At 44.0% G+C, this 22143-nt stretch overlaps 1 protein-coding gene across 3 annotated transcripts; it reads right to left on the bottom strand.

Moving 5' to 3' along the window:
- Positions 1-7829: 7829 nt before the first annotated feature.
- On the bottom strand, positions 7830-21942 carry LOC110488106 (RNA cytosine C(5)-methyltransferase NSUN2). Of its 3 annotated transcripts, none has more exons than XM_021560127.3 (8): positions 20762-21942; positions 15319-15416; positions 13991-14131; positions 12628-13813; positions 9104-9184; positions 8841-8977; positions 8702-8741; positions 7830-8597 (listed from the first exon to the last, which is right to left on the bottom strand). In XM_021560127.3, the coding sequence occupies exons 5-8, from the start codon at positions 9163-9165 to the stop codon at positions 8588-8590; spliced, it is 249 nt and encodes an 82-aa protein (XP_021415802.1). In that variant the 5' UTR covers positions 9166-9184; positions 12628-13813; positions 13991-14131; positions 15319-15416; positions 20762-21942; the 3' UTR covers positions 7830-8587. The 3 variants fall into 3 exon arrangements, with proteins under 3 accessions (XP_021415802.1, XP_090084137.1, XP_090084136.1); XM_090228011.1 differs by having other exon boundaries at positions 15319-15411; positions 21551-21631; XM_090228010.1 differs by lacking the exon at positions 20762-21942 and having other exon boundaries at positions 12628-12791; positions 13122-13813; positions 15319-16156.
- Positions 21943-22143: the final 201 nt, after the last annotated feature.

Genomic DNA, 22143 nt, shown 5'->3' with positions numbered 1-22143 from the left:
TGTCAAGAAGCAGTGCGGGTTGGCATGGTCGTGTTTCGGGGGACGCATGGCTCTTGAACGTTGCCTCTCCTGAGTCCGTACAGGAGGTGCAGCGATGGGACAAGACTGTAACTACCAATTGGATATCACGGAAATAACATTCCACGGGCCACAATCAATAGCCTGATCAACTCTATGTGAAAGAGATGTGTCGTGCTGCATGAGGCAAATGGTGGTCACACCAGATACTGACTGGTTTTCAGATCCAACCCCCTACTTAAAAACAAAAAAGTTATTTGTGACCAGTAGATGCATGTCTGTATTCCCAGTCATGTGAAATTCATAGATCAGGGCCTAATTAATTAATTTATTTTGACCGATTTTCTTACATACACTGTAACGCAGTGAAATCTTTGAAATTCTGGCATTTATATATTTTTGTTCAGTGTATTTTCCCTTCAAAAATCACTAAAATCTCAATTTCACAGCTATTTCTTAAAATAAAAAATATCTCCCGGGGGGAGAATTGGGGTAGGGGGCCAGCCCCTGAAATTCCCTAGAAGGGTGTTGACCCTGGAACCCCCCAATATGCAACACAGTTATTCACTTTGTATTTGTAGTCAACTTCGTTGTTGTCAGCTGTCACAGAGACAGATCACAATCTTTATTCTAGGTCTAGCAGAGATCTGTATATAAAGTGACACGACAGGGTAAAGAAGCATCAAACGAAGCACTTAGACCACTCATACTGTAGAACAGCTGAGGCAGGCATTATTAACATTGCACTTAAGCGCTCGTAATCTACGGTTTTTGGAAACAGCTTGGAGGATAAACGATGCTCCTACGAAGATTCTAACGATGAACTTAGCCTTAAGATGCTTTTGGAAAATTGGGCCCCGATAACTGCAGCCCTTATCACTGCTACTGAAAAACAGCAGTCCCAGAGTCATCGCTGTGTGTGCGTGCTGACCTGTGTGACACACATAGTGCCTTGCAAACGTATTCATCCCCCTTGGCATTTTTCCTATTTGGTTGTATTACAACCTGTAATTTAAATATATTTTTATTTGGATTTCATGTAATGGACATACACAAAATAATCAACATTGGTGAAGTGAATTTTTTTTTTTATTACTTGTTTCAAAAAATGATATAAAAAAAACAGAAAAGTGCATATGTATTCACCCCCTTTGCTATGAAGCCCATAAATAAGATCTGGTGCAACCAATTACCTTCAGAAGTCACATAATTAGTTAAATAAAGTCGACCTGTGTGCAATCTAAGCATCACATGATCTGTCACATGATCTCAGTATATATACACCTGTTCTGAAAGGCCCCAGAGTCTGCAACACCACTAAGCTGAGGGCATCACCAAGCAAGTGGCACCATGAAGACCAAGGAGCTCTCCAAACAGGCCAGGTGCAAAGTTGTGGAGAAGTACAAATCAGTAATCAGTTGGGTAATAAAAAAATATCAGAAACTTTGAACATCCCACGGAGCACTATTAAATCCAATATTAAAAAATGGAAAGAATATGGCATCACAACAAACCTGCCATGAGAGGGCCGCCCACCAAAGCTCAGACCAGGCAAGGAGGGCATTAATCAGAGAGGCAACAAAGAGACCAAAGATAACCCTGAAGGAGCTGCAAAGCTCCACAGTGGAGATTGGAGTATCTGTCCATAGGACCACTTTAAGCCGTACACTCCACAGAGCTGGGCTTCACGGAAGAATGGCCAGAAAAATGTGGGAGACTCCCCAAACATATAGAAGAAGGTACTCTGGTCAGATAAGACTGAAATTGAGCTTTTTGGCCATCAAGGAAAATGCTATGTCTGGCGCAAACCCCAACATCATAGCCCCGAGAACACCATCCCTACAGTGAAGCATGGTGGTGGTAGCATCATGCTGTGGTGATGTTTTTCCATCGGCAGGGACTGGGAAACTGGTCAGAATTGAAGGAATGATGGATGTCGCTAAATACAGGGAAATTCTTGAGGGAAACCTGTTTCAGTCTTCCAGAGATTTGAGACTGGGACGGAAGTTCACCTTCCAGCAGGACAATGACCTTAAGCATACTGCTAAAGCAACACTCGGGTGGTTTAAGGGGAAACATTTAAATGTCTTGGAATGACCTAGTCAAAGCCCAGACCTCAATCCAATTGAGAAACTGTTGTATGACTTAAAGATTGCTGTACACAAGCGGAACCCATCCAACTTGAAGGACCTTGAGCAATTTTGCCTTGAAGAATGCCAAGCTTATAGAGACATTCCCAAGAGACTTGCAGCTGTAATTGTTGCAAAAGGTGGCTCTACAAAGTACTGACTTTGGTGGTGGTGGTGGGGGGGGGGTGAATAGTTATAGACGCTTAAGTTGTCCGTTTTTTTGTCTTATTTCTTGTTTGTTTCACAATAAAAAATATTTTGCATCTTCAAAGTGGTAGGCATGTTGTGTAAATCAAATAACTCATTACCCTGCAAAATATATTTTAATTCCAGGTTATAAGGCAACAAAATAGGAAAAATGCCAAGGGGGTGAATACTTTTACAGGCCACTGTAAGGGTTAGTTAGGCAAGGGTGAAAGAAACAGCAGAAACAGAGAGCGAGAGAGTGAGAGGATGGGAAAAACTGAGAATGAGCGAAAGAAAGAGAAAAGCAACATGCACACTGTCTCTCTTGCTCCGTTCTGTTTAGTCTGTTACTAGGCAACACCTGCAGGCATGGGCTAAATAAAGCCTTGCACCAGCCACTCACCCCCTCCTTCACCCCCCTTTTCTATCTACATCCTTCATGCCTTTCTCCCTTACTCTACCCATCTCTCACCGCCATACTCTCTAACCTCATCTTATTCTCCCTCACCCCATTCCCTTCCATTCCTCTCCCTCTGCATCCTTTTCTTGCCCCAGCTCAGCTTCATATCCACCCTGAGCCAAAAGCAGAGGAGATATCCACAGCACAGGCCTTGAACCTGCAGAGCTACCTTGACTGTGTGTGATGTTCTACCATGAACCCAGAACACATTTCACACTGACAGTCTGCTCCCTTTATTTCTGTTGGTGATTTATGAAAAATGACTATGAGAGAGGGAGTAAGATCAAATAAGATCGAGGTAAACCCTGTGGAATCACTACAGGAAATAAACCCTATCACCATGGAGACTACTTAGCAACAGGCACCAGAGATTCTAAACAATTACTTCCCACTGGGCACAGATGTCAATTCAATGTTGGTTCACTGTAATTTCATTGAAATGACGTGGAAACATTGATTCAACCAGTATGTGCCCAGTGGGCTGTGATTATCCTAATGACATTACAGAGACCTGTTTTAGAGCATTTAGTTCAGAGTTATGGTCTCTGTAGAGCAGACAAATGCAGAGAATTTGTATTTTAGGGGTTAAAACCAAATTCTGTATTTTCTAGGACAGTTGGAAAACTAAAGCTGTCAAACGAAAGACAGGCAAATCCATGAAATCTGTACCCTCACACTGCAGGAGCCAGAGATGTGTTTTATAAAGGTCTTAGTATAGGTGAATGTAAGTAAGCGTGTGGACTAAAAGCATTTTGCTTTTCTAAATGTCTGAGTTAGCCTGTAGACACACGTGTGTGTGTGCACGTTGAAGGCTGAGTGAGATTTGGTTTAATTCAAACATGAAACAAACTCTATCCACAAATGCCAACACCCAATGTGAATCTGTATGTGTGTGTTGTGTAAGGGCTTTTATTATATAATCCCAGAGATAGACACATATCCGCGAGCCGAGGCTTGCATTCAGAGAGCATGAAGCAGGTAACAGCAGCGGATTTGAGAGGAGGAGGAGGAGAGAGGAGGAAGAAGAGGAAAGGAGTGGAGAGGATGAGGAGAAGAGTAAAAGCAAGAGGGTGGAAGGAGGTTGGGTAATCAAAGAGGGGTGAGATGAGGAGACGGTCCACTTGATTGATAGGTTCTAGATTGATGGTTCAGTCTAAAGAAAACAAGTGATGGATCAAACAATGTAATGAAGTGCACTAGATAGGGAATAGGGTTTCAAGACAGTCATTGAAATACTAGCGTTAGATGAAGTACACTGGTCTCGAGTATTTACAGTAACTGAGGTTTTAGAGTTTCAAATAGCAAACACGTGGAATGTCTAGGTCCTGAGAGACCGTTTGATTAAAGTGACCGTCTGGAACATTTAAAGTCCAGAGCTTGAAGAGGAGGCCTACTCTAAACGTCCAGTTGACAGAGAGCTAGAGAGAAATTGATAAACAAAGGTGTGAGGAGAAAGAACAGCAAAGGTAACAGGATAAATAGAGAGGAGGTAGAGAAAGCAGGAATGAAGGCACTGTAGACAGAGTGAGAAAGGTACAAGGAGGAGTAGAGTGAATGATGTGTTCCTACCAGGGAGCATGTCATTATGGTATTAGTGAGTTGGCACAGAGAGCTGCAGCTGAAAGGCACTGGGCATCACTCACTCTGACAGAGCAGAGCAGAGCAGGGGGTACACACACACGGTTACAGCCTAAGCTTTCTCTCTCATCTGTTTAATACTCTGAAACTCCACACATCAACGACAACTGGTCGGCATACAGTACGACACCCTGTTTCCTGGTGCACTACCTTTGAACCTAATTGGTAATATGGTGTCATATTACCAATGTAAGGTCTACACAACAGGTGTAGTTGACCTTACAGTGAAATGCTTACTTGCAAGCGTTTAACAAATAATTGAGGAGCAACAATAAAATAACAGTAGCGAGGCTACACAGGGGGTTCCGGAGGTAGTTGAGGTAATATGTAAATTGACTATGCATGGATAATAAACAGAGTGGCAGCAGCGTAAAAATGGGGGGGGGGGGGGGGGGGGGTGGTGACAATGCAAATAGTCCAGGTAGCCATTTGATTAACTGTTCAAGATTCTTATGGCTTTGGAGTAGAACCAGTCAGAATGCTCCCGATGGTGCAGCTGTAGAACGTTTTGAGGATCTGAGGACCCATGCCACATCTTTCCGGTCTCCTGAGGGGAAATGGATGTTGTCATGCCCTCTTCGCGACTGTCTTGGTGTGTTTGGACCATGATAGTTAATTGGTGATGTGGACACCAAGCTCTCAACCTGCTCCACTACAGCCCCGTCGATAAGAATGGGGGCATGTTCAGTCCTCCTTTTTATGTTGTCCACAATCATCTCCTTTGTCTTGATCACGGTGAGGGAGAGGTTGTTGTCCTGGCACAACATGGCCAGGTCTCTGACCTCCTCCCTATAGGCTGCCTCATCATTGCCGGTGATCAGGCCTACCACTGTTGTGTCATCTGCAAACTTAATGATGGTGTTGGAGTCTTGCTTGGCCATGCAGTCATGGGTGAGCAGGGAATATAGGAGGGGATTGAGCACCCCCCCTGAGGGTCCCCTGTGTTGATGATCAACATGGCAGATGTGTTGTTACCTACCCTTACCACCAGGGGGCAGCCCATCAAGATGTCCAGGATCCATTTGCAGAGGGAGGTGTTTCGTCCCAGGGTTCTTAGTTTAGTAATGAGCTTTGAGGGCACTATGCAGTTGAATACTGAGCTGTAGTCAATGAATAGCATTCTCACGTAGGTGTTCCTTTTGTCCAGGTGGGAAAGGGCAGTGCAATAGAGATTGCGTCATCTGTGGAACTGTTGAGGCAGTATGCAAATTAGAGTGCGTCTAGGGTTTCTGGGATAATGGTGTTGATGTGAGCCATGACCAGCCTTTCAAAGCACTTCTTGGCTAGAGACATGAGTGCTACGGGTCAGTAGTCATTTAGGCAGGTTACCTTAGTGTTCATGGGCACAGGGACTACGGTGGTCTGCTTGAAAGCATGTTGGTATTACAGACTCGGTCAGGGACAGGTTGAAAATGTCAGTGACGACACTTGCCAGTTGGTCAGCACATGCTCAGAGTACACGGTAATGGTAATCCGTCTGGCCCCGCAGCCTTGTGAATGTTGACCTGTTTAAAGGTCTTGCTCACATTGGCTACAGAGAGCGTGATCACACAGTCATCCGGAACAGCTGGTTCTCTCATGCATGCTTCAGTGTTGCTTGCCTCGAAGCGAGGATAGAAGTTATTTAGCTCATCTGGTAGGCTTGTGTCACTGGGCAGCTCACGGCTGTGCTTCCCTTTGTAATCCGTAATGGTTTTCTAGCCCTGCCACATCCGACGAGCGTCGGAGCCAGTGTAGTACGATTCAATCTTAGTCCTGTATTGATGCTTTGCTTGTATGATGGTTCGTCGGAGGGCATAGCGGGATTTCTTATAAGCTTCCGGGTTAGAGTTAGAGTTTCTCCCATATTTCTCTGCAGATCCTCTCAAGCTCTATCAGGTTGGATGGGAAGTGTCGCTGCACAGCTATCTTCAGGTCTCTCCAGAGATCGGGTTCAAGTCCGTGCTCTGGCTGGGCCACTCAATCACATTCAGAAACTTGTCCCGAAGCCACTCCTGCATGATCTTGGCTGTGTGCTTAGGATCGTTGTCCTGTTGGAAGGTAAAAATTCAACCCAGTCTGAGGTCCTACGTGCTCTGGGGTAGGTTTTCAGCAAGATCTCTGTACATTGCTCTGTTCATCTTTGCCTCGATCCTGACTAGTCTCCCAGTCCCTGCAGATCAAAAACACCCCCACAGCATGATGCTGCCACCACCATACTTCACCGTAGGGATGGTGCCAGGTTTCCTCCAGATGTGACGCTTAGCATTCAGGCAAAAGAGTTCAATCTTTGTTTCATCAGACCAGAGAATCTTGTTTCTCGTGGTCTGAGTCCTTTATGTGCCTTTTGGCAAACTCCAAGCGGGCTGTCATGTACCTTTTACTGAGAAGTGGCTTCAGTCTGGCCACTACCATAAAGGCCTGATTGGTGGAGTCCTGCAGAGATGGTTGTTCTTCTGGAAGGTTCTCCAAGCTCAAATCAGAGTGACCTTGGTCTCCTCCCTGACCAAGGCCCTTCTATCCCAATTGCTCGGTTTAGCCAGCCAGCCAGCTCTAGGAAGTGTCTTGGTGATTCTATACGTCTTCCATTTTAAAATGATGGAGGGCTCTGCGTTCTTGGGAACCTTCAATACTGCAGACATTTTTTGGTACCCTTCCAAAGATCTGTGACTCGACGCAATCCTGTCTCGGAGCTCTGCTGACAATTCCTTTGACCTCATGGCTTGGTTTTTGTTAATATGCACTGTCAACTGCGAGACCTCATATAGACAAGTGTGTGGACTCCAATCAAGTTGCAGAAAACATTGAGGATCAATGTAAATAGGATGCACCTGAGCTCAATTTTGAGTTTCATAGCAAATTAGGTATTAGTATTTTTATACATAAGCAAACATTTCTAAAAACCTGTTTTCACTTTGTCAATGTGTATTGTGTAGGTTGAAGATTTCATTTTTTTAAATCCATTTTTGAATAAGGCTGTAATGTAACAAAATGTTTTCCCTTTTCAATCTCCCTCTAGATAGTCTATCTAGCCCCTCTCTTTTGCTCTATGGGTGGCCTTTGCTCCCTCTTCCTTATGCCTACATTAGTTTGAGACAGGATGAGAGAAGAGGGGAATGATGGAAGGGTGGCTAAGGAGAAGAAACATTTTCTCTGTTCTCCCTCTTCCAGTGGGAGAAAGGGGTGGCACCTCTTTCCCGAGGTGGCTGCATGGTCGTCATGGCAGCAGAGATTGGTAATAAACAGGAGAGATGTGGCTGATGGGGGTGTTGTGTATGTTTGTGTGATATGATGCAGTTTAGGTCCCCATGGCAACCACATAAAGGCAGTTACTTTGAGAGATTGTGCATGTTTGTGTGTGTGCGTGGGAAGCAGAGTTGAGGTTAGATTCAATTTCAATGCACTTCAGAGACTGTATATGAATTTAATATCTTTAATCAATTCCATCTTCCTTACAATGATAGAAAATGAAATAGCCGTTGATAAACATTCAAACATGCACAATAATAATAATTTTAAAAAGTTGTCTGCCAGTGGAGTTCCCTGTTAAAACAAATCAGCAGTAGAAACTAAAATAAGTTTCTAAAGCGTCGACCCCTGGAGTGTACCAAGTCTGGGGGAGCATGGAAGACTAGGTGCTCGGTCAAGGGGTGGCCTTTCTGCTATGGCAGTGGATTAGAAGTTCTACTGAGCTACCCAACTCATATCTTCTCCCTCACATTTGGTCTAGCCCTAGTCTGGCCAGCATAGCTCCAGCTCATACAGCACCTCCTCCTCCCTTTCCCTTACTCCCTGTGTCGCAATAGTCTAAAGAGGTTCAACGCCTCACCTACATCTCCACTGATATAAAAACAGAAGGGTGAAAGCAATATGGTGGAGACAAAGAGAGAGAAACTTGTTAAGACTAATGAGATACAAATGTCTTTCTACTCCTCCCCTCAGGTGCTGGTAAATATCTCCCCTCCCCTGTCAGGTGCTCGTCACCTCTACTTTCAACTCCTCTTTTATGCTGCCATTTTTGTTCCTGTTCTCCGTCTCCACCTCCTCCTCTTCTCCCTGGGTCCCGGTCCCTGTTTGTTCCGGAATACCTCGACCCCCAGCATGCGGAGGTAGTGGAACCTCTCGTTGCGGGGTACAAAAGCTCTGATGGAGGTCTTGGCTCTCTAGCCACACAGCTCTATAGGACACTGTGGAAAATCAGGGTTACTGAGGAGAGGGTTGGAGAGAGAAAGAGGGCGAGTTCTCTGATAACAGTAAATAATACATGGACAGAGACAAAATGGATACTTACCTACTATCAGGCCGATACTTTAGAACAATGCTGCCCATTTCTGTAGAAACAGAAACACTGCATGAACACACACAAAGCCACCACCCTACAGCCACACAGTACAGAACATTTGAAGGAAAAACAAAAAGCACGACTGTACCAATCTTCTTGGCCTGTTGGTGAGCATCATCCTCCAATTTGTTGAGGTACGGGTTCTCCTGAGTCAGTAGAATCTTGATGTCCTCAACACTGATTATGATCATCCTGGAGCGGATGTAGGGGAACAGAGTAGATACCCTGGAGGAGAGAGGGATGAGGAGGGAGAGATGAATGAGTGCGTGTACTCATGTGTACTGCCGTAGGTGCGCGTGTGCATTTTCCATGTTATCTGAAAGTCTAGAATATTAATACACGTGTACCTACCTCCTGGGCAAGTCTGAAGACACAGCCAAACCCCTCCTTGTCGCTGTTGAGAGACCACACATACACCTCTGTGTTGATCACCTGCAAAACACACAAAATAATGAAATTACAGTGCTTGAGAATAACATCCGTTTCAGCAACATATTTACCGGTTGCTTCTGATTTCAATGTTTTGAATAATAGTTTGGATTTCAAATAAGCCATTGCTTCTTACAATATTTTGTCACACATCATTAAGCCAGAACCGTGCTGAGTATTCTGCATGCATGTAAAAACTGAACAAAATGTTTTTTTGTGCATACCTTCCTGATATTCAGTTGCACCCCCTTTTGCCCTCAACAGCCTCAATTTGTCTGGACATTGACTCTACAAGTTGTCGAAAGCATTCCACAGGGATGCTGGCCCATGTTGATTCCAATGCTTCCCACAGTTGTGTCAAGTTGGCTGGATGTCCTTTGGGTGGTGGACCATTCTTGATACACACAGGAAATCCAGCAGCGTTGCAGTTCTTGACACACTGAAACCGGTGTGCTTTGCACCTACTACCATAACCTGTTCAAAGGCACTCAAATCTTATGTCTTGCCGCTCTGAATGGCACACATACACAATCCATGTCTCAATTGTCTCAAGGCTTAAAAATCATTCTTTAAACCATCTCCCTTCATCTACACTGATTGAAGTGGATAACAGATGTCATCAATAAGAGATCATAGCTTTCACTTGGATTCACCTGGTCAGTCTGTGTCATGGAAAGAGCAGGTGTTCTTAATGTTTTGTACACTCAGTGTATATGCATGTACATATATTTACAGTACCAATCAAAAGTTTGGACATCTACTTATTCAAGTGTTCTTTATTTTTTTTTACTATTTTCTACATTGTAGAACAATAGTGAAGACATCAAAACTATGACATAACATATGGAATCATGTAATAATACTTTTTATTTTTTTAAACAAATTAAAATACATTAGCGTTCAAAAGTTTGGGGTTACTTAGAAATGTCCTCGTTTTTGAAAGAAAAGCACATTTTTTGTCCATTGATCAAAAATATAGTGTAGACATTGTTAATGTAATAGCCTTCCTTTCTCAGAACAAGAATAGACTGACGAGTTTCAGAAGAAAGTTCTTTGTTTCTGGCCATTTTTGAGCCTGTTTTCAAACCCATAAATATCGATGCTCCAGATACTCAACTAGTTTAAAGGCCAGTTTTATTGCTTCTTTAAATCAGCACAACAGTTTTCAGCTGTGCTAACATAATTGCAAAAGGGTTTTCTAATGATCAATTAGCCTTTTAAAATTATAAACTTGATTTAGCTAACACAACGTGCCATTGGAACACAGGAGTGATGGTTGCTGATAATGGGCCTCTGTACACCTATGTAGATATTCCATTAAAAAAATCTGCCGTTTCCAGCTACAATAGTAATTTACAACATTAACAATGTCTACACTGTTTTTCTGATCAATTTGATGTTATTTTAATGGACCAAAAAAAAGTTTTTTCTCTTTCAAATACAAGGACATTTTTAAGTGACCCCAAACTTTTAAACGGTAGTGTATACATTGTATTCTTCAAAGTAGCCACCCTTTGCCTTGATGACAGCTTTGCACACTCTTGGCATTCCCTCAACCAGGTTCACCTGGAATGCTTTTCCAACAGTCTTGAAGGAGTTCCCACATATGCTGAGCACTTGTTGGATGCTTTTCCTTCACACATCTCAAACCATCTCAATTGGATTGAGGTCGGGTAATTGTGGAGGCCAGGTCATCTGATGCAGCACTCCTTCACTCTCCTTGGTCAAATAGCCCTTACACAGCCTGGAGGTGTGTTTGGGTCATTGTTCTGTTGAAAAACAAATGATAGGTCCGGCAGAATGCTGTGGTAGCCATGCTGATTAAGAGTGCCTTGCATTCTAAATAAATAACTGAGTGTCACCCGCAAAGCCCCCCCACAGCATCACCTCAATGCTTCATGGTGGGAACCACACATGCAGAGATCATCCGTTCACCTACTCTGCGTCTCACAAAGACATGGCGGTTGGAACCAAAAATCTCAAATTTGGACTCATCAGACCAAAGGACAGACTTCCACCGGTCTAATGTCCATTGATTGTGTTTCTTGGTCCAAGCAAGTATCTTCTTCTTATTGGTGCAATTCAACCATGAAGGCCTGATTCACACAGTCTCATCTGAACACTTCTTGTGTTACTACATGATTCCGTGTGTTATTTCATAGTTTATGTTTAGACTATTATTCTACAATGTAGAAAATAGTCAAAATAACAAAAAAAAACTGGAATGAGTGGGTGTGTCCAAACGTACAAAAAGGGAGTGGTTATCTGACTGCTTGGAGGCACACACACATCCACCTGCTCAGATGCTGAGTGTACTAGGGGGATTTGGGATGAGAAGGGTTTTAGGGAAGTCTGGAGACAGGTCATAGAAGGACCAGCAACACACACATTATGGAATAGATGAAGTTATCAAATCAAAACCTGTACACTGAACAAAAATATAAAATGCAACATGTAAAGTGTTGGTCCCATGTTTCATGAGTTGAAATAAAAGACCCCAGACATTTTCCACACGCAAAAAGCTTATTTCGCTCAAATTTTGTGCACAAATGTGTTTATATCCTTGTTAAGGAGCATCTCTTTTGCCAAGAAAATCTATCCCCTGGCAGGTGTGGCATATGAAGAAGCTGATTAAACAGCATGATCATTTTTTAAATTAGATTTCATCAGGTAGGCCAGTTGAGAACAAGTTCTCATTTACAACTGCAACCTGGCCAAGATAAAGCAAAGCAGTGTGACACAAACAACAACACAGAACACTAGGTTGTTTTTCAATATTAGTTTGAGTTTGCTGCAACTGCCTTCTGTTAAGAAGACATTGCAGTCAGATTTTCCTTCACAGGGGAGTGTCCAAATTACCACAGTAACGCCCTGTCCCTTAAAGGGGAAGCTGAACATTTGTATCACGTAATGATTGTGCTTGATTGTGTATGTATCACTCCCCAAAACTTTAACTCATGAACTTTTTGTCATTTCTTGTCATTAAAACACTCAAACATTGTAATTGTTCTCCTAGATGTATTTGTGTGCTTCTACTTAGGAACATATGTACTCTTTGTAAAACATCATAAATAAGCTGTATCACTCAGCATTTGTGGCAGGGCAGGCACTTTGTTGATTCTGATGTTCAGCTGTAGAACTGTTTCTGTTCTTACTACAGTATTTCAATTATTTATTTTAAGATGCATTGGTTAAGACGCAGGTCAAAACAATGACATAAAACGAAGCAATATACCCCATTACTTCTTACTAGTAATACTTTTGTTTTAGAAACATTAGAATGCATGCTCATTCGTTTTGGTGATTTTTGGAGTGATTATGGCGGGAAAAGTAGTTTGGCTGGTAAGAAATCTGTGGTTGGTACATTTTCTTATCTACCTGCCAGTGGCTGGTGGACCAAAACGTTCATTTCCCACCCTGCACACACTCTCCCTCCCTCATCTCACCCACACACGTTGGGTTCCTTGGTCTGATCGACTAGCTCTTTGGGCGAGTCCTCTCCTGCCTCTTCTCCTCCGTCTCCATCCTCCAGGGGTCTCTCAAGGAGGGGGGTGTCCACTGGAGAGTCCTCTGGCTGGGGCACTGAGCTGGATGTCTGCTCCTTCCTCAACTGGAGAAAAGAATCAAAGTTCACTTTTGTGGGAACTTCTCTCTCGTGTATGAGGTACCGGACAGTGTTGCGTTCTATCTGAGATGTGCTTGTGTTAACAAGAAAACAAAGGTGTGTGAAGTGTGCGTGTCCATGTGTGTGTGAAGTGTGCGTGTCCATGTGTGTGTGAAGTGTGCGTGTCCATGTGTGTGTGAAGTGTGCGTGTCCATGTGTGTGAGGAGCCTGCGTGTCCATATGTGTGCGTGTCCATGTGTGTGTGAAGTGTGCGTGTCCATGTGTGGACTGTGAGCATTTTTGTGTATCTTCCCGTGCAAGTATGTGGGTGTGTACCTTGGGGATTGTTCTGCTCCAGGGCATGGGGGCTTTCTTGACCAGGACAGCTACAAAGAAGCCTCCAGTGTTCTGGTGATGGGGCAGGATCCTCATACTGAATACACATAGATACTGTGTGTGTGTGTGTGTATTTATATATTAAGAGATCAATATGGGCCAAGAGCACCCTCTGCTGGTAGAAATCAAAACACAAACCAGCAACCCTTCACAGGGATTTGATAGTCTGCCTAGATTTGATTATTTATCTCATATTACGATCAGATATGTATGCAGCTGTGTGGAAAGGCGAATGTGCACAGGTGTAGCAAATACAATGTACATGATTGTCATGAAAGTTGACATCTTAGGCATATTCTAACCAAATAAAGTGGAGCCGGTGGGTGTGTACGAGTTCGCAGGGTTATTTATTTTTTATTTATTTAACGAGGAAAGTCAGTTAAGAACAAATTCTTATTTTCAATGACGGCCTAGGAACAGTGGGTCAACTGCCTGTTCAGGGGCAGAACGACAGATTTGTACCTTGTCAGCTCGGGGATTTGAACTTGCAACCTAGTCCAACGCTCTAACCACTAGGCTACCCTGCCGCCCCTCCTCCAGGGGGGAGGGAACATGGTGGGTCTGATCTGTGTGTGGTGGTCGGCTGGCACCTCTGACCAGTCCTTATACCACTGACCCTCCTTAGTCATCAACTAGGAAAGAAAGAGAATGAAGAGAGAATAAGTATGTGTGAGAGGTAGTTGTAGATGGGGAGGAAGAGATGGGAGAAAGTGCAATCTAAAACTGTCTCAATCTGTCATCAATAAACTGACAAGTTTGTGGAATATCATGAATATTGTAGTGGCTAGACTCTCAGGCCTATCAAGTACCTCTAGTAGCTGCTAGCAGTGACTGTTAGGCATGAGGTGGAGCTCATGTGGTCCAACAGTTATACACCTTCCATTTGGTGACTCCAGACATCCATTTTAACCCTGGGAGATCAGCGGACTCATCTGCCAACTCTAACGCACCTGGAGAAAGACAAAGGAGCTGAGGCAGTTATCACCGGTGTGGGTGTGTCTGAGACACTGGATTTGTGCATGCATGCGTGTGTGTGTGTGTGTTACTCTTCTCCAGTACTGTTGCTATGACAGCTTCGTCCTCTACAGTGTTGAGTGAACAGGTAGAGTAGACCATCCTCCCTCCTACAGCTAGCTGCTCCACACCATGCACTTATACGGATTTGGAGACACACACAATCCAAAATCAGATCTAAAATCGGCTTTCTATTTCGCAACAAAGCCTCCATCACTCGCCTGCCAAACTTACCCTAGTAAAACGGACTATCCTACCGATCCTCAACTTCGGCGATGTCATCTACAAAATAGCTTCCAATACTCTACTCAGCAAACTGGATGCAGTCTATCACAGTGCCATCCGTTTTGTTACCAAAGCCCCTTATAACCCCCACCACTGCGACCTGTATGCTCTAGTCGGCTGGCCCTCGCTACATATTCGTCGCCAGACCCACTGGCTCCAGGTCATCTATAAGTCTATGCTAGGTAAAGCTCTGCCTTATCTCAGCTCTCTGGTCACGATAACAACACCCACCCGTAGCATGTGCTCCAGTAGGTATATCTCACTTATCACCCCCAAAGCCAACACCTCTTTGGCCGCCTTTCCTTCCAGTTTTCTGCTACCAGTGACTGGAACAAATTGCAAAAATCGCTGAAGCTGGAGTTATAATTCCCTCAAAAAACTTTTAACATCAGCTATCTGAGCAGCTAACCGATCACTGCAGCTGTACATAGTCCATCTGTAAATAGCCCATCCAACTACCTCATCCCCATACTGTTATTTATTTAGCTCCTTTGCACCCCAGTATCTCTACTTGCACATTCATCTTCTGCACATCTATCACTCCAGTGTTAATATGCTGAATTGTGAATAACTTCGCTACTATGGCCTATTTATTGCCTTACCTCCTCACGTCATTTGCACACACTGTATATAGACTTATTTTTTTTTCTATTGTGTTATTGACTGTATGCTTGTTTATTCCATGTGTAACTCTGTGTTGATGTTTGTGTCGCACTGCTTTGCTTTATCTTGGCCAGGTCGCAGTTGTAAATGAGAACTTGTTCTCAACTAGCCTACCTGGTTAAATAAAGGTGAAAAAATAAAGGTTAAGACACACACACACAAGCTCTCTCCTCACCCATGGAGATGCAGGCTGTTGCTGGTGGTCTATTTCTTCCACACATCAATGTTCTTCCTCGTGGTGCCCTCGCCACTGGAGATACACATACTACTTGACTTTAGGGAAAGAAGAAAATAGGAACACACTTAAAAATGATGTTTGGACAGAGACAAACCCAGTAGAGATGCACAATCCAGGAAAGCAAACCCCCAACGACACATCTTGATCCAAGATGGCGTAGCAGTCAGACGTCCTTGTCCTGTCGTGTCCCTTGTATATATCGTTTTACATATTTTTCGTTGCATATCCTTTAAAATATTTTGCTAAACCTCATCATCTAAACACTCTCCTGCAACCCGCCTCACCCAATGTGGTGTGGATCTGCTTTTTTCCCCTAAAGTATTTATATTTACTTTGGATCTGGAATCCTTAAACTGAAGCTAGCCAGCTAACTACCAGGTATCAGTCAGCTAACCTTCAGCTCGGAAAGCTCTCGCCAGTTCGAACAACGTGACTCTAACCAGAGCATAACGGACCTGTTATTTTTATCCCCGGATTCCTACCGCAAACTGAACATTTTCATCTGGATCTTCACAACTAACTAACCGCAATCCCGGATGACCACTCCTGGCAAGCGTTTCCATCCCAGAGCAAGCACCAATTTAGCTTGAAGCTAGCCCGACCAGGGCTCCTGTGCTACCACCGAAAGCATACTCTTGGGCTACAATATCAGCCTGCTAGCTACCTAGAGCTACTTGGAACCCTACTAATTCCACGACTGGTCTATCGACGTCACCGCACAAAGAGGCAAAAACAGACTTACCCCCATCGCGACGTCCCCTATCCCCCAAAGGCTAACTTTCTAGCCCCTGCTATCTGCTTGCTTGCTAACCCAGTCTGCTAACTGCTAAACTGCCAGGCCCTGGTCTGCTAACTGCTAGCTTGCCTGCCTGGTCTGCTAACTGCTAGCCCTTGCTAACTGCTTGCTTGCTAACCAGGTCTGCTAACTGCTAGCTTGCCTGCCCGGTCTGCTAACTGCTTGCTTGCTAACCTGGTCTGCTAACTGCTAGCTTGCCCTGGTCTACTAACTGCTAGCCCATGCTAACTGCTTGCTTACTAACCTGGCCTGCTAACTGTTAGCTTGCCCTGGTCTACTAGCTGCTAGCTTCTTTAGCTTCTAACTGTTAGCTTGTTAGCCTGCTAACTGTCTGAATCGCCGTGTCCCCAGCCAGGCCAACCACTCACTGGACCCATATGTTGACTTGGCTACGCATGCCTCTCTAATATCAATATGCCTTGTCCATTACTGTCCTGGTTAGTGATTACTGTCTTATTTCACTGTAGAGCCTCTAGCCCTGCTCAATATGCCTTAACCAACCATGTTGTTCCACCTCCTACATATGCCATGACATCACAGGGTTTAAACATCTCTAGAGACTACATTGCTCTCTTCATTACTCAATGCCTAGGTTTACCTCCAATGTACTCACATCCTACCTTACCTTTGTCTGTACACTATGCTTTGAATCTATGCTATCGTGCCGACACCTGCTCCTTTTACTCTCTGTTCTGAAAGTGCTAGACGGCCAGTTCGTACAGTCTTTAGCCATACCCTTATTCTACTTCTCCTCTGTTCCTCTGGTGATGTGGAGGTTAATTCAGGTCCTGCAGTGCCTAGCTCCACTCCCACCCGCCAGGTGCTATCATTTGTTGACTTCTGTAAACGTAAAAGCCTTGGTTTCATGCATGTTAACATTAGAAGCCTACTCCCTAAGTTTGTTTTACTCACAGCTTTAGCACACTCTGCCAACCCAGATGTCTTAGCCGTGTCTGAATCCTGGCTTAGGAAAACCACCAAAAACCCTGAAATCTCCATTGCTAACTATAATGTTTTCTGCCAAGATAGAACTGCCAAAGGGGGTGGTGTTGCAATCTACTGCAAAGATAGAAAGTAATACAGAACTCTGCAGGCTAAGTCTGTACCCAAATAATTTGAGCTTCTACTTCTAAAAATGCACCTTTCCAGAAACAAGTCTCTCACTGTTGCCTCTTGCTATAGACCTCCCTCTGCCCCCAGCTGTGCCCTCGATACTATATGTGAACTGATTGCCCCCCATCTATCTTCTGAGCTCGTGCTACTAGGTGACCTAAACTGGGACATGCCTAACAGCCCGGCCATCCTACAAACTAAGCTTGATGCCCTCAATCTCACACAAATGATCAATGAACCTACCTGGTACAACCCCAAATCAGTAAACACGGGCACCCTCATAGATGTCATCCTAACTAATTCGCCCTCCAAATACACCTCTGCTGTTTTCAATCAAGATCTCAGCGATCACTGCCTCATTGCCTGCATCCGTAATGGGTCTGCGACCAAACAACCACCTCTCATCACTGTCAAACGCTCCCTGAAACACTTCTGCGAGAAGGCCTTTCTAATTGACCTGGCCGGGGTATCCTGGAATGACATTGACCTCATTCCGTCAGTAGATGATGCCTGGCTATTCTTTAAAAGTGCCTTCCTCACCATCTTAAAGAAGCATGCCCCTCTCAAAAAATGTAGAACTAGGAATAGATATAGTCCTTGGTTCACGCCAGACCTGTCTGCCCTTGACCAGCACAAAAACATCCTGTGGCGTTCTGCATTAGCATCGAATATCCCCGTGATATGCAACTTTTCAGGGAAGTTAGGAACAAATATACACAGGCAGTTAGAAAAGCTAAGGCAAGCTTTTTCAAACAGAAATTTGCATCCTGTAGTACTAACTCAAAAAAGTTCTGGGACACTGTAAAGTCCATGGAGAATAAGAGCACCCCCTCCCAGCTGCCCACAGCTCTGAGGCTAGGAAACATTGTCACCACTGATAAATTCACTATAGTTGAGAATTTCAATAAGCATTTCTCTACGGCTGGCCATGCTTTCCACATGGCTACCCCTACCCCGGTCAACTGCCCGGCACCCTCCACAGCAACCCGCCAAAGCCCCCACCATTTCTCCTTTACCCAAATCCAGATAGCCGATGTTCTGAAAGAGCTGCAAAATCTGGACCCCTACAAATCAACCGGGCTAGACAATCTGGACCCTCTCTTTCTATAATTACCTTCCGAAATTGTTGCAACTCCTATTACTAGCCTGTTCAACCTCTCTTTCGTATCGTCTGAGATTCCCAAAGATTGGAAAGCTGCCGCGGTCATCCCCCTCTTCAAAGGAGGTGACACTCTAGACCCAAACTGCTACAGACCTATATCTATCCTACTGTGTCTTTCTAAGGTCTTCGAAAGCCAAGTTAACAAACAGATTACTGACAATTTTGAATCCCACCATACCTTCTCCGCTATGCAATCTGGTTTCAGAGCTGGTCATGGGTGCACTTCAGCCACCCTCAAGGTTCTAAACGACATCATAACCGCCATCGATAAGATCCATTACTGTGCAGCCGTATTCATCGACCTGGCCAAGGCGTTCGACTCTGTCAATCACAACATTCTTATTGGCAGACTCGACACCGTTGGTTTCTCAAATGATTGCCTCGCCTGGTTTACCAACTACTTCTCTGATATAGTTCAGTGTCAAATCGGAGGACCTGTTGTCTGGACCTCTGGCATTCTCTATGGGTGTGCCACAGGGTTCAATTCTCAGGCCGACTCTCTTTTCTATATACATAAATGATGTTGCTCTTGCTGCTGGTGATTCTCTGATCCACCTCTACGCAGACGACACCATTCTGTATACTACTGGCCCCTCCTTGGACACTGTTAACTAACCTCCAGACAAGCTTCAATGCCATACAACTCTCCTTCCGTGGCCTCCAACTGCTCTTGGACAACTACAAATACCTGGGTGTCTGGTTAGACTGTAAACTCTCCTTCCAGACTCACATTAAGCATCTCCAATCCAAAATTAAATCTAGAATCGGCTTCCTATATCACAACAAAGCATCCTTCACTCATGCTGCCAAACATACCCTCGTAAAACTGACCAGCCTACCGATCCTCGACTTCGGTGATGTCATCTATAAAATAGCCTCCAACACTCTACTCAACAAACTGGATGCAGTCTATCACAGTGCCATCCGTTTTGTCACCAAAGCCAAATACACTATCCACCATTGCGACCTGTACGCTCTTGTTGGTTGGCCCTCGCTTCATACTCGTCGCCAAACCCACCGGCCACAGGTGATCTACAAGTCTCTGTTAGGTAAAGTCCCGCCTTATCTCAGCTCACTGGTCACCATAGCAGCACCCACTCGTAGCACGCGCTCCAGCAGGTATATCTCACTAGTCACCCCCAAAGCCAATTCCTCCTTTGGTCGTCTTTCCTTCCAGTTCTCTGCTGCCCATGACTGGAACGAATTGCAAAAATCTCTGAAGCTGGAGACTCACATCTCCCTCACTAGCTTTAAGCACCAGCTGTTAGAGCAGTTTACAGATCACTGCACCTGTACTTGGGCTGTTTACAGATAGGCTATCTACCTACCTCATCCCCAAACTGGTATTTATTTATTTTGCTCCTTTTTGCACCCCAGTATCTCTACCTGCACATTCATCTTCTGCCGATCTACCATTCCAGTGTTTAATTGCTATATTGTAATTACTTCGCCACCATGGCCTATTTATTTCCTTAACTTACCTCATTTGCACTCACTGTATATAGACTTTTTGTTTTCTTTTGTTCTACTGTATTATTGACTGTATGTTTTGTTTACTCCATGTGTAACTCTGTTGTTGTATGTGTCGAATTGCTACGCTCTATCTTGGCCAGGTCGCAGTTGCAAATGAGAACTTGTTCTCAACTAGCCTACCTGGTTAAATAAAGGTGAAATCAAATAAAATCAGGTTTCAGACTGCTTAGCCGCCCCCCTCTTATGTCTCTACTCATCCCTCTCCATTAAAATCACTGTTTTTTAAATTGTACCTTTATTTAACTAGGCAAGTCGGTTAAGAACAAATTCTTATTTACAATGATGGCCTACCCCAGCCAAACCCAGACAACGCTGGGCCAATCGTGCGCCGCCCTATAGGACTCCCAACCACGGCCAGATGTGATACAGCCTGGATTCTAACCAGGAACTGTAATGACGCCTCTTGCACTGAGATGCAGTGCCTTAGATCGCTGCACCACTCTGGAGTCCCAAATGTAAACCTATTAAACATGGTCTATTTCACTTGCTTTGGCAATGTAGACTAACAAAAGTTAGAAGAAACAAAAAGTATTAGAAATTAACAGTAAATACGTGTGAGTGATTGTCATGAACAATAACAGATCCTGGAACAAGCTAAAGAAAGAGTGGGTGATGTATTAACTATCATTTTCAAACATCTACCTCTATCAATTTCAATTTTGTTCTCATTACACAGGCTGAGAAAGATCACTTTTATTAGTGCACTGTAGCAAAACAGAAAACATTTGGCAAAGAATCAAGTGTTTCTATTGGACAAATTTAGATATGTTCCTCACCGTTTGATACCATTTTCTTCATAGTGAATACACCCCTGATCTGATGGCACAGGACTGGCTAAGTAGATTCCCTTCCATACCTATTGTATCCAGTGATGCAGATGGTGGTTCTCCCTTTTATTTATTTTTTAACTAGGCAAGTCAGTTAAGAACAAATTCTTATTGACAATGACGGGCTACCGGGGAACAGTGGGTGAACTGCCTTGTTCAGGGGCAGAACGACAGATTTTTACCTTGTCAGCGATTCAATCCAGCAACCTTTTGGTTACTGGCCCAATGCTCTAACCACTAGGCTACCTGCCACCGCATAGCCGCCATTAACTTCTCAAACTCCCCCTAGGGCACAAGACCCAGCTCCTGGTAAGTGTTCAAACAGCGTGTTCTCCTTGGAGGGAATAGAAGAGTTCTGTGTTCTGAATTGCAGCCTCAGATGGATAGATCTTGAATAGAGCTCACCATCATAGTACAATAGCTATAACCTGGGCCCAAATATGCTTGTACCGTATAGCCAGCTCATTGACATGCCAATGAATGGTCATAGGAGTCGGCAAGACAGCACAAAGACATCTGGGACCAAAATACAATAGCTAAATTCGTTTAGCATGTCAACAAGGTATGATAAGCAATGAGATGTGCGATAGTAATCCAATTAAAGTTGCTGGCTCGCTAGGGAGAAATTAAATATCTCTTTGAGTTGGCATAACGCTAGTAATTTGAAGCTAAGTTAGTTAGGTAGGTACAGTAACGTTCCGCTAAAGTTAGTCGGCTATCTATGATTAGCTATCAAACCTTAAATAATTGTCCCTACTATCCCTTCCACCAGGCTTGCTATTGTGATGCTGCTTCTTTCTCTGTCGACTTCTCTTCCCCGTGTCTGAAAAATAAATAAATAAAAAATTGGTGTAGTCAAAACGTATTTTACTAACAGCGTGATTGAAGTGCGAATGGTGTTGCACTCACGTACTGCCTCTGACGAACACACATTGCTCGGTCGTCACTAGTTAACCCAGCCATAAACCCCGCCTATTTATACAATTTATCTTGTTAAAATCGGATTTTAAACCTAACCTTAACCACAATATTATCCTTATACCTAACCGTAAATTATGAGCAAAAATCACATTTCTGTTTTCACGAAAAAAAAATTGTGGCTTTGTTATTTAGAGGAAACCACACTACTCGCGGGGCCCATTTGAGACAGGACCCCAGTTTGTCAGCCAGCAGTTTATAGGTGACCATGTATTCGCCAGAGAGAAAAAAATGTCAGTGCAGCATTTCAGCCAACTGGAGACAGACAGACAGTGACATATATGTGAAAAGTGCTTGATGTCCATGCCCCCAACAATTTTTTTTTTTTTGTGTGCACTGACACCCCTTTCTCC

Source organism: Oncorhynchus mykiss, chromosome 30, assembly GCF_057628025.1.
Source record: "Oncorhynchus mykiss isolate SJ-2025 chromosome 30, ASM5762802v1, whole genome shotgun sequence".
Lineage (NCBI taxonomy): Eukaryota > Metazoa > Chordata > Actinopteri > Salmoniformes > Salmonidae > Oncorhynchus > Oncorhynchus mykiss.
The sequence above is the reverse complement of the archived record's forward strand: the minus strand, read 5'-3'. Positions and strand labels throughout refer to the sequence as shown.

Coding starts and splice junctions, on each gene's coding strand:
- LOC110488106 (XM_090228010.1), bottom strand. CDS start 13,217: ATGAGGATCCTGCCCCATCACCAGAACACTGGAGGCTTCTTTGTAGCT. Junction 12,792..13,121: donor GGAGCAGAACAATCCCCAAG/GTACACACCCAC, acceptor TCTTTTCTCCAG/TTGAGGAAGGAGCAGACATC.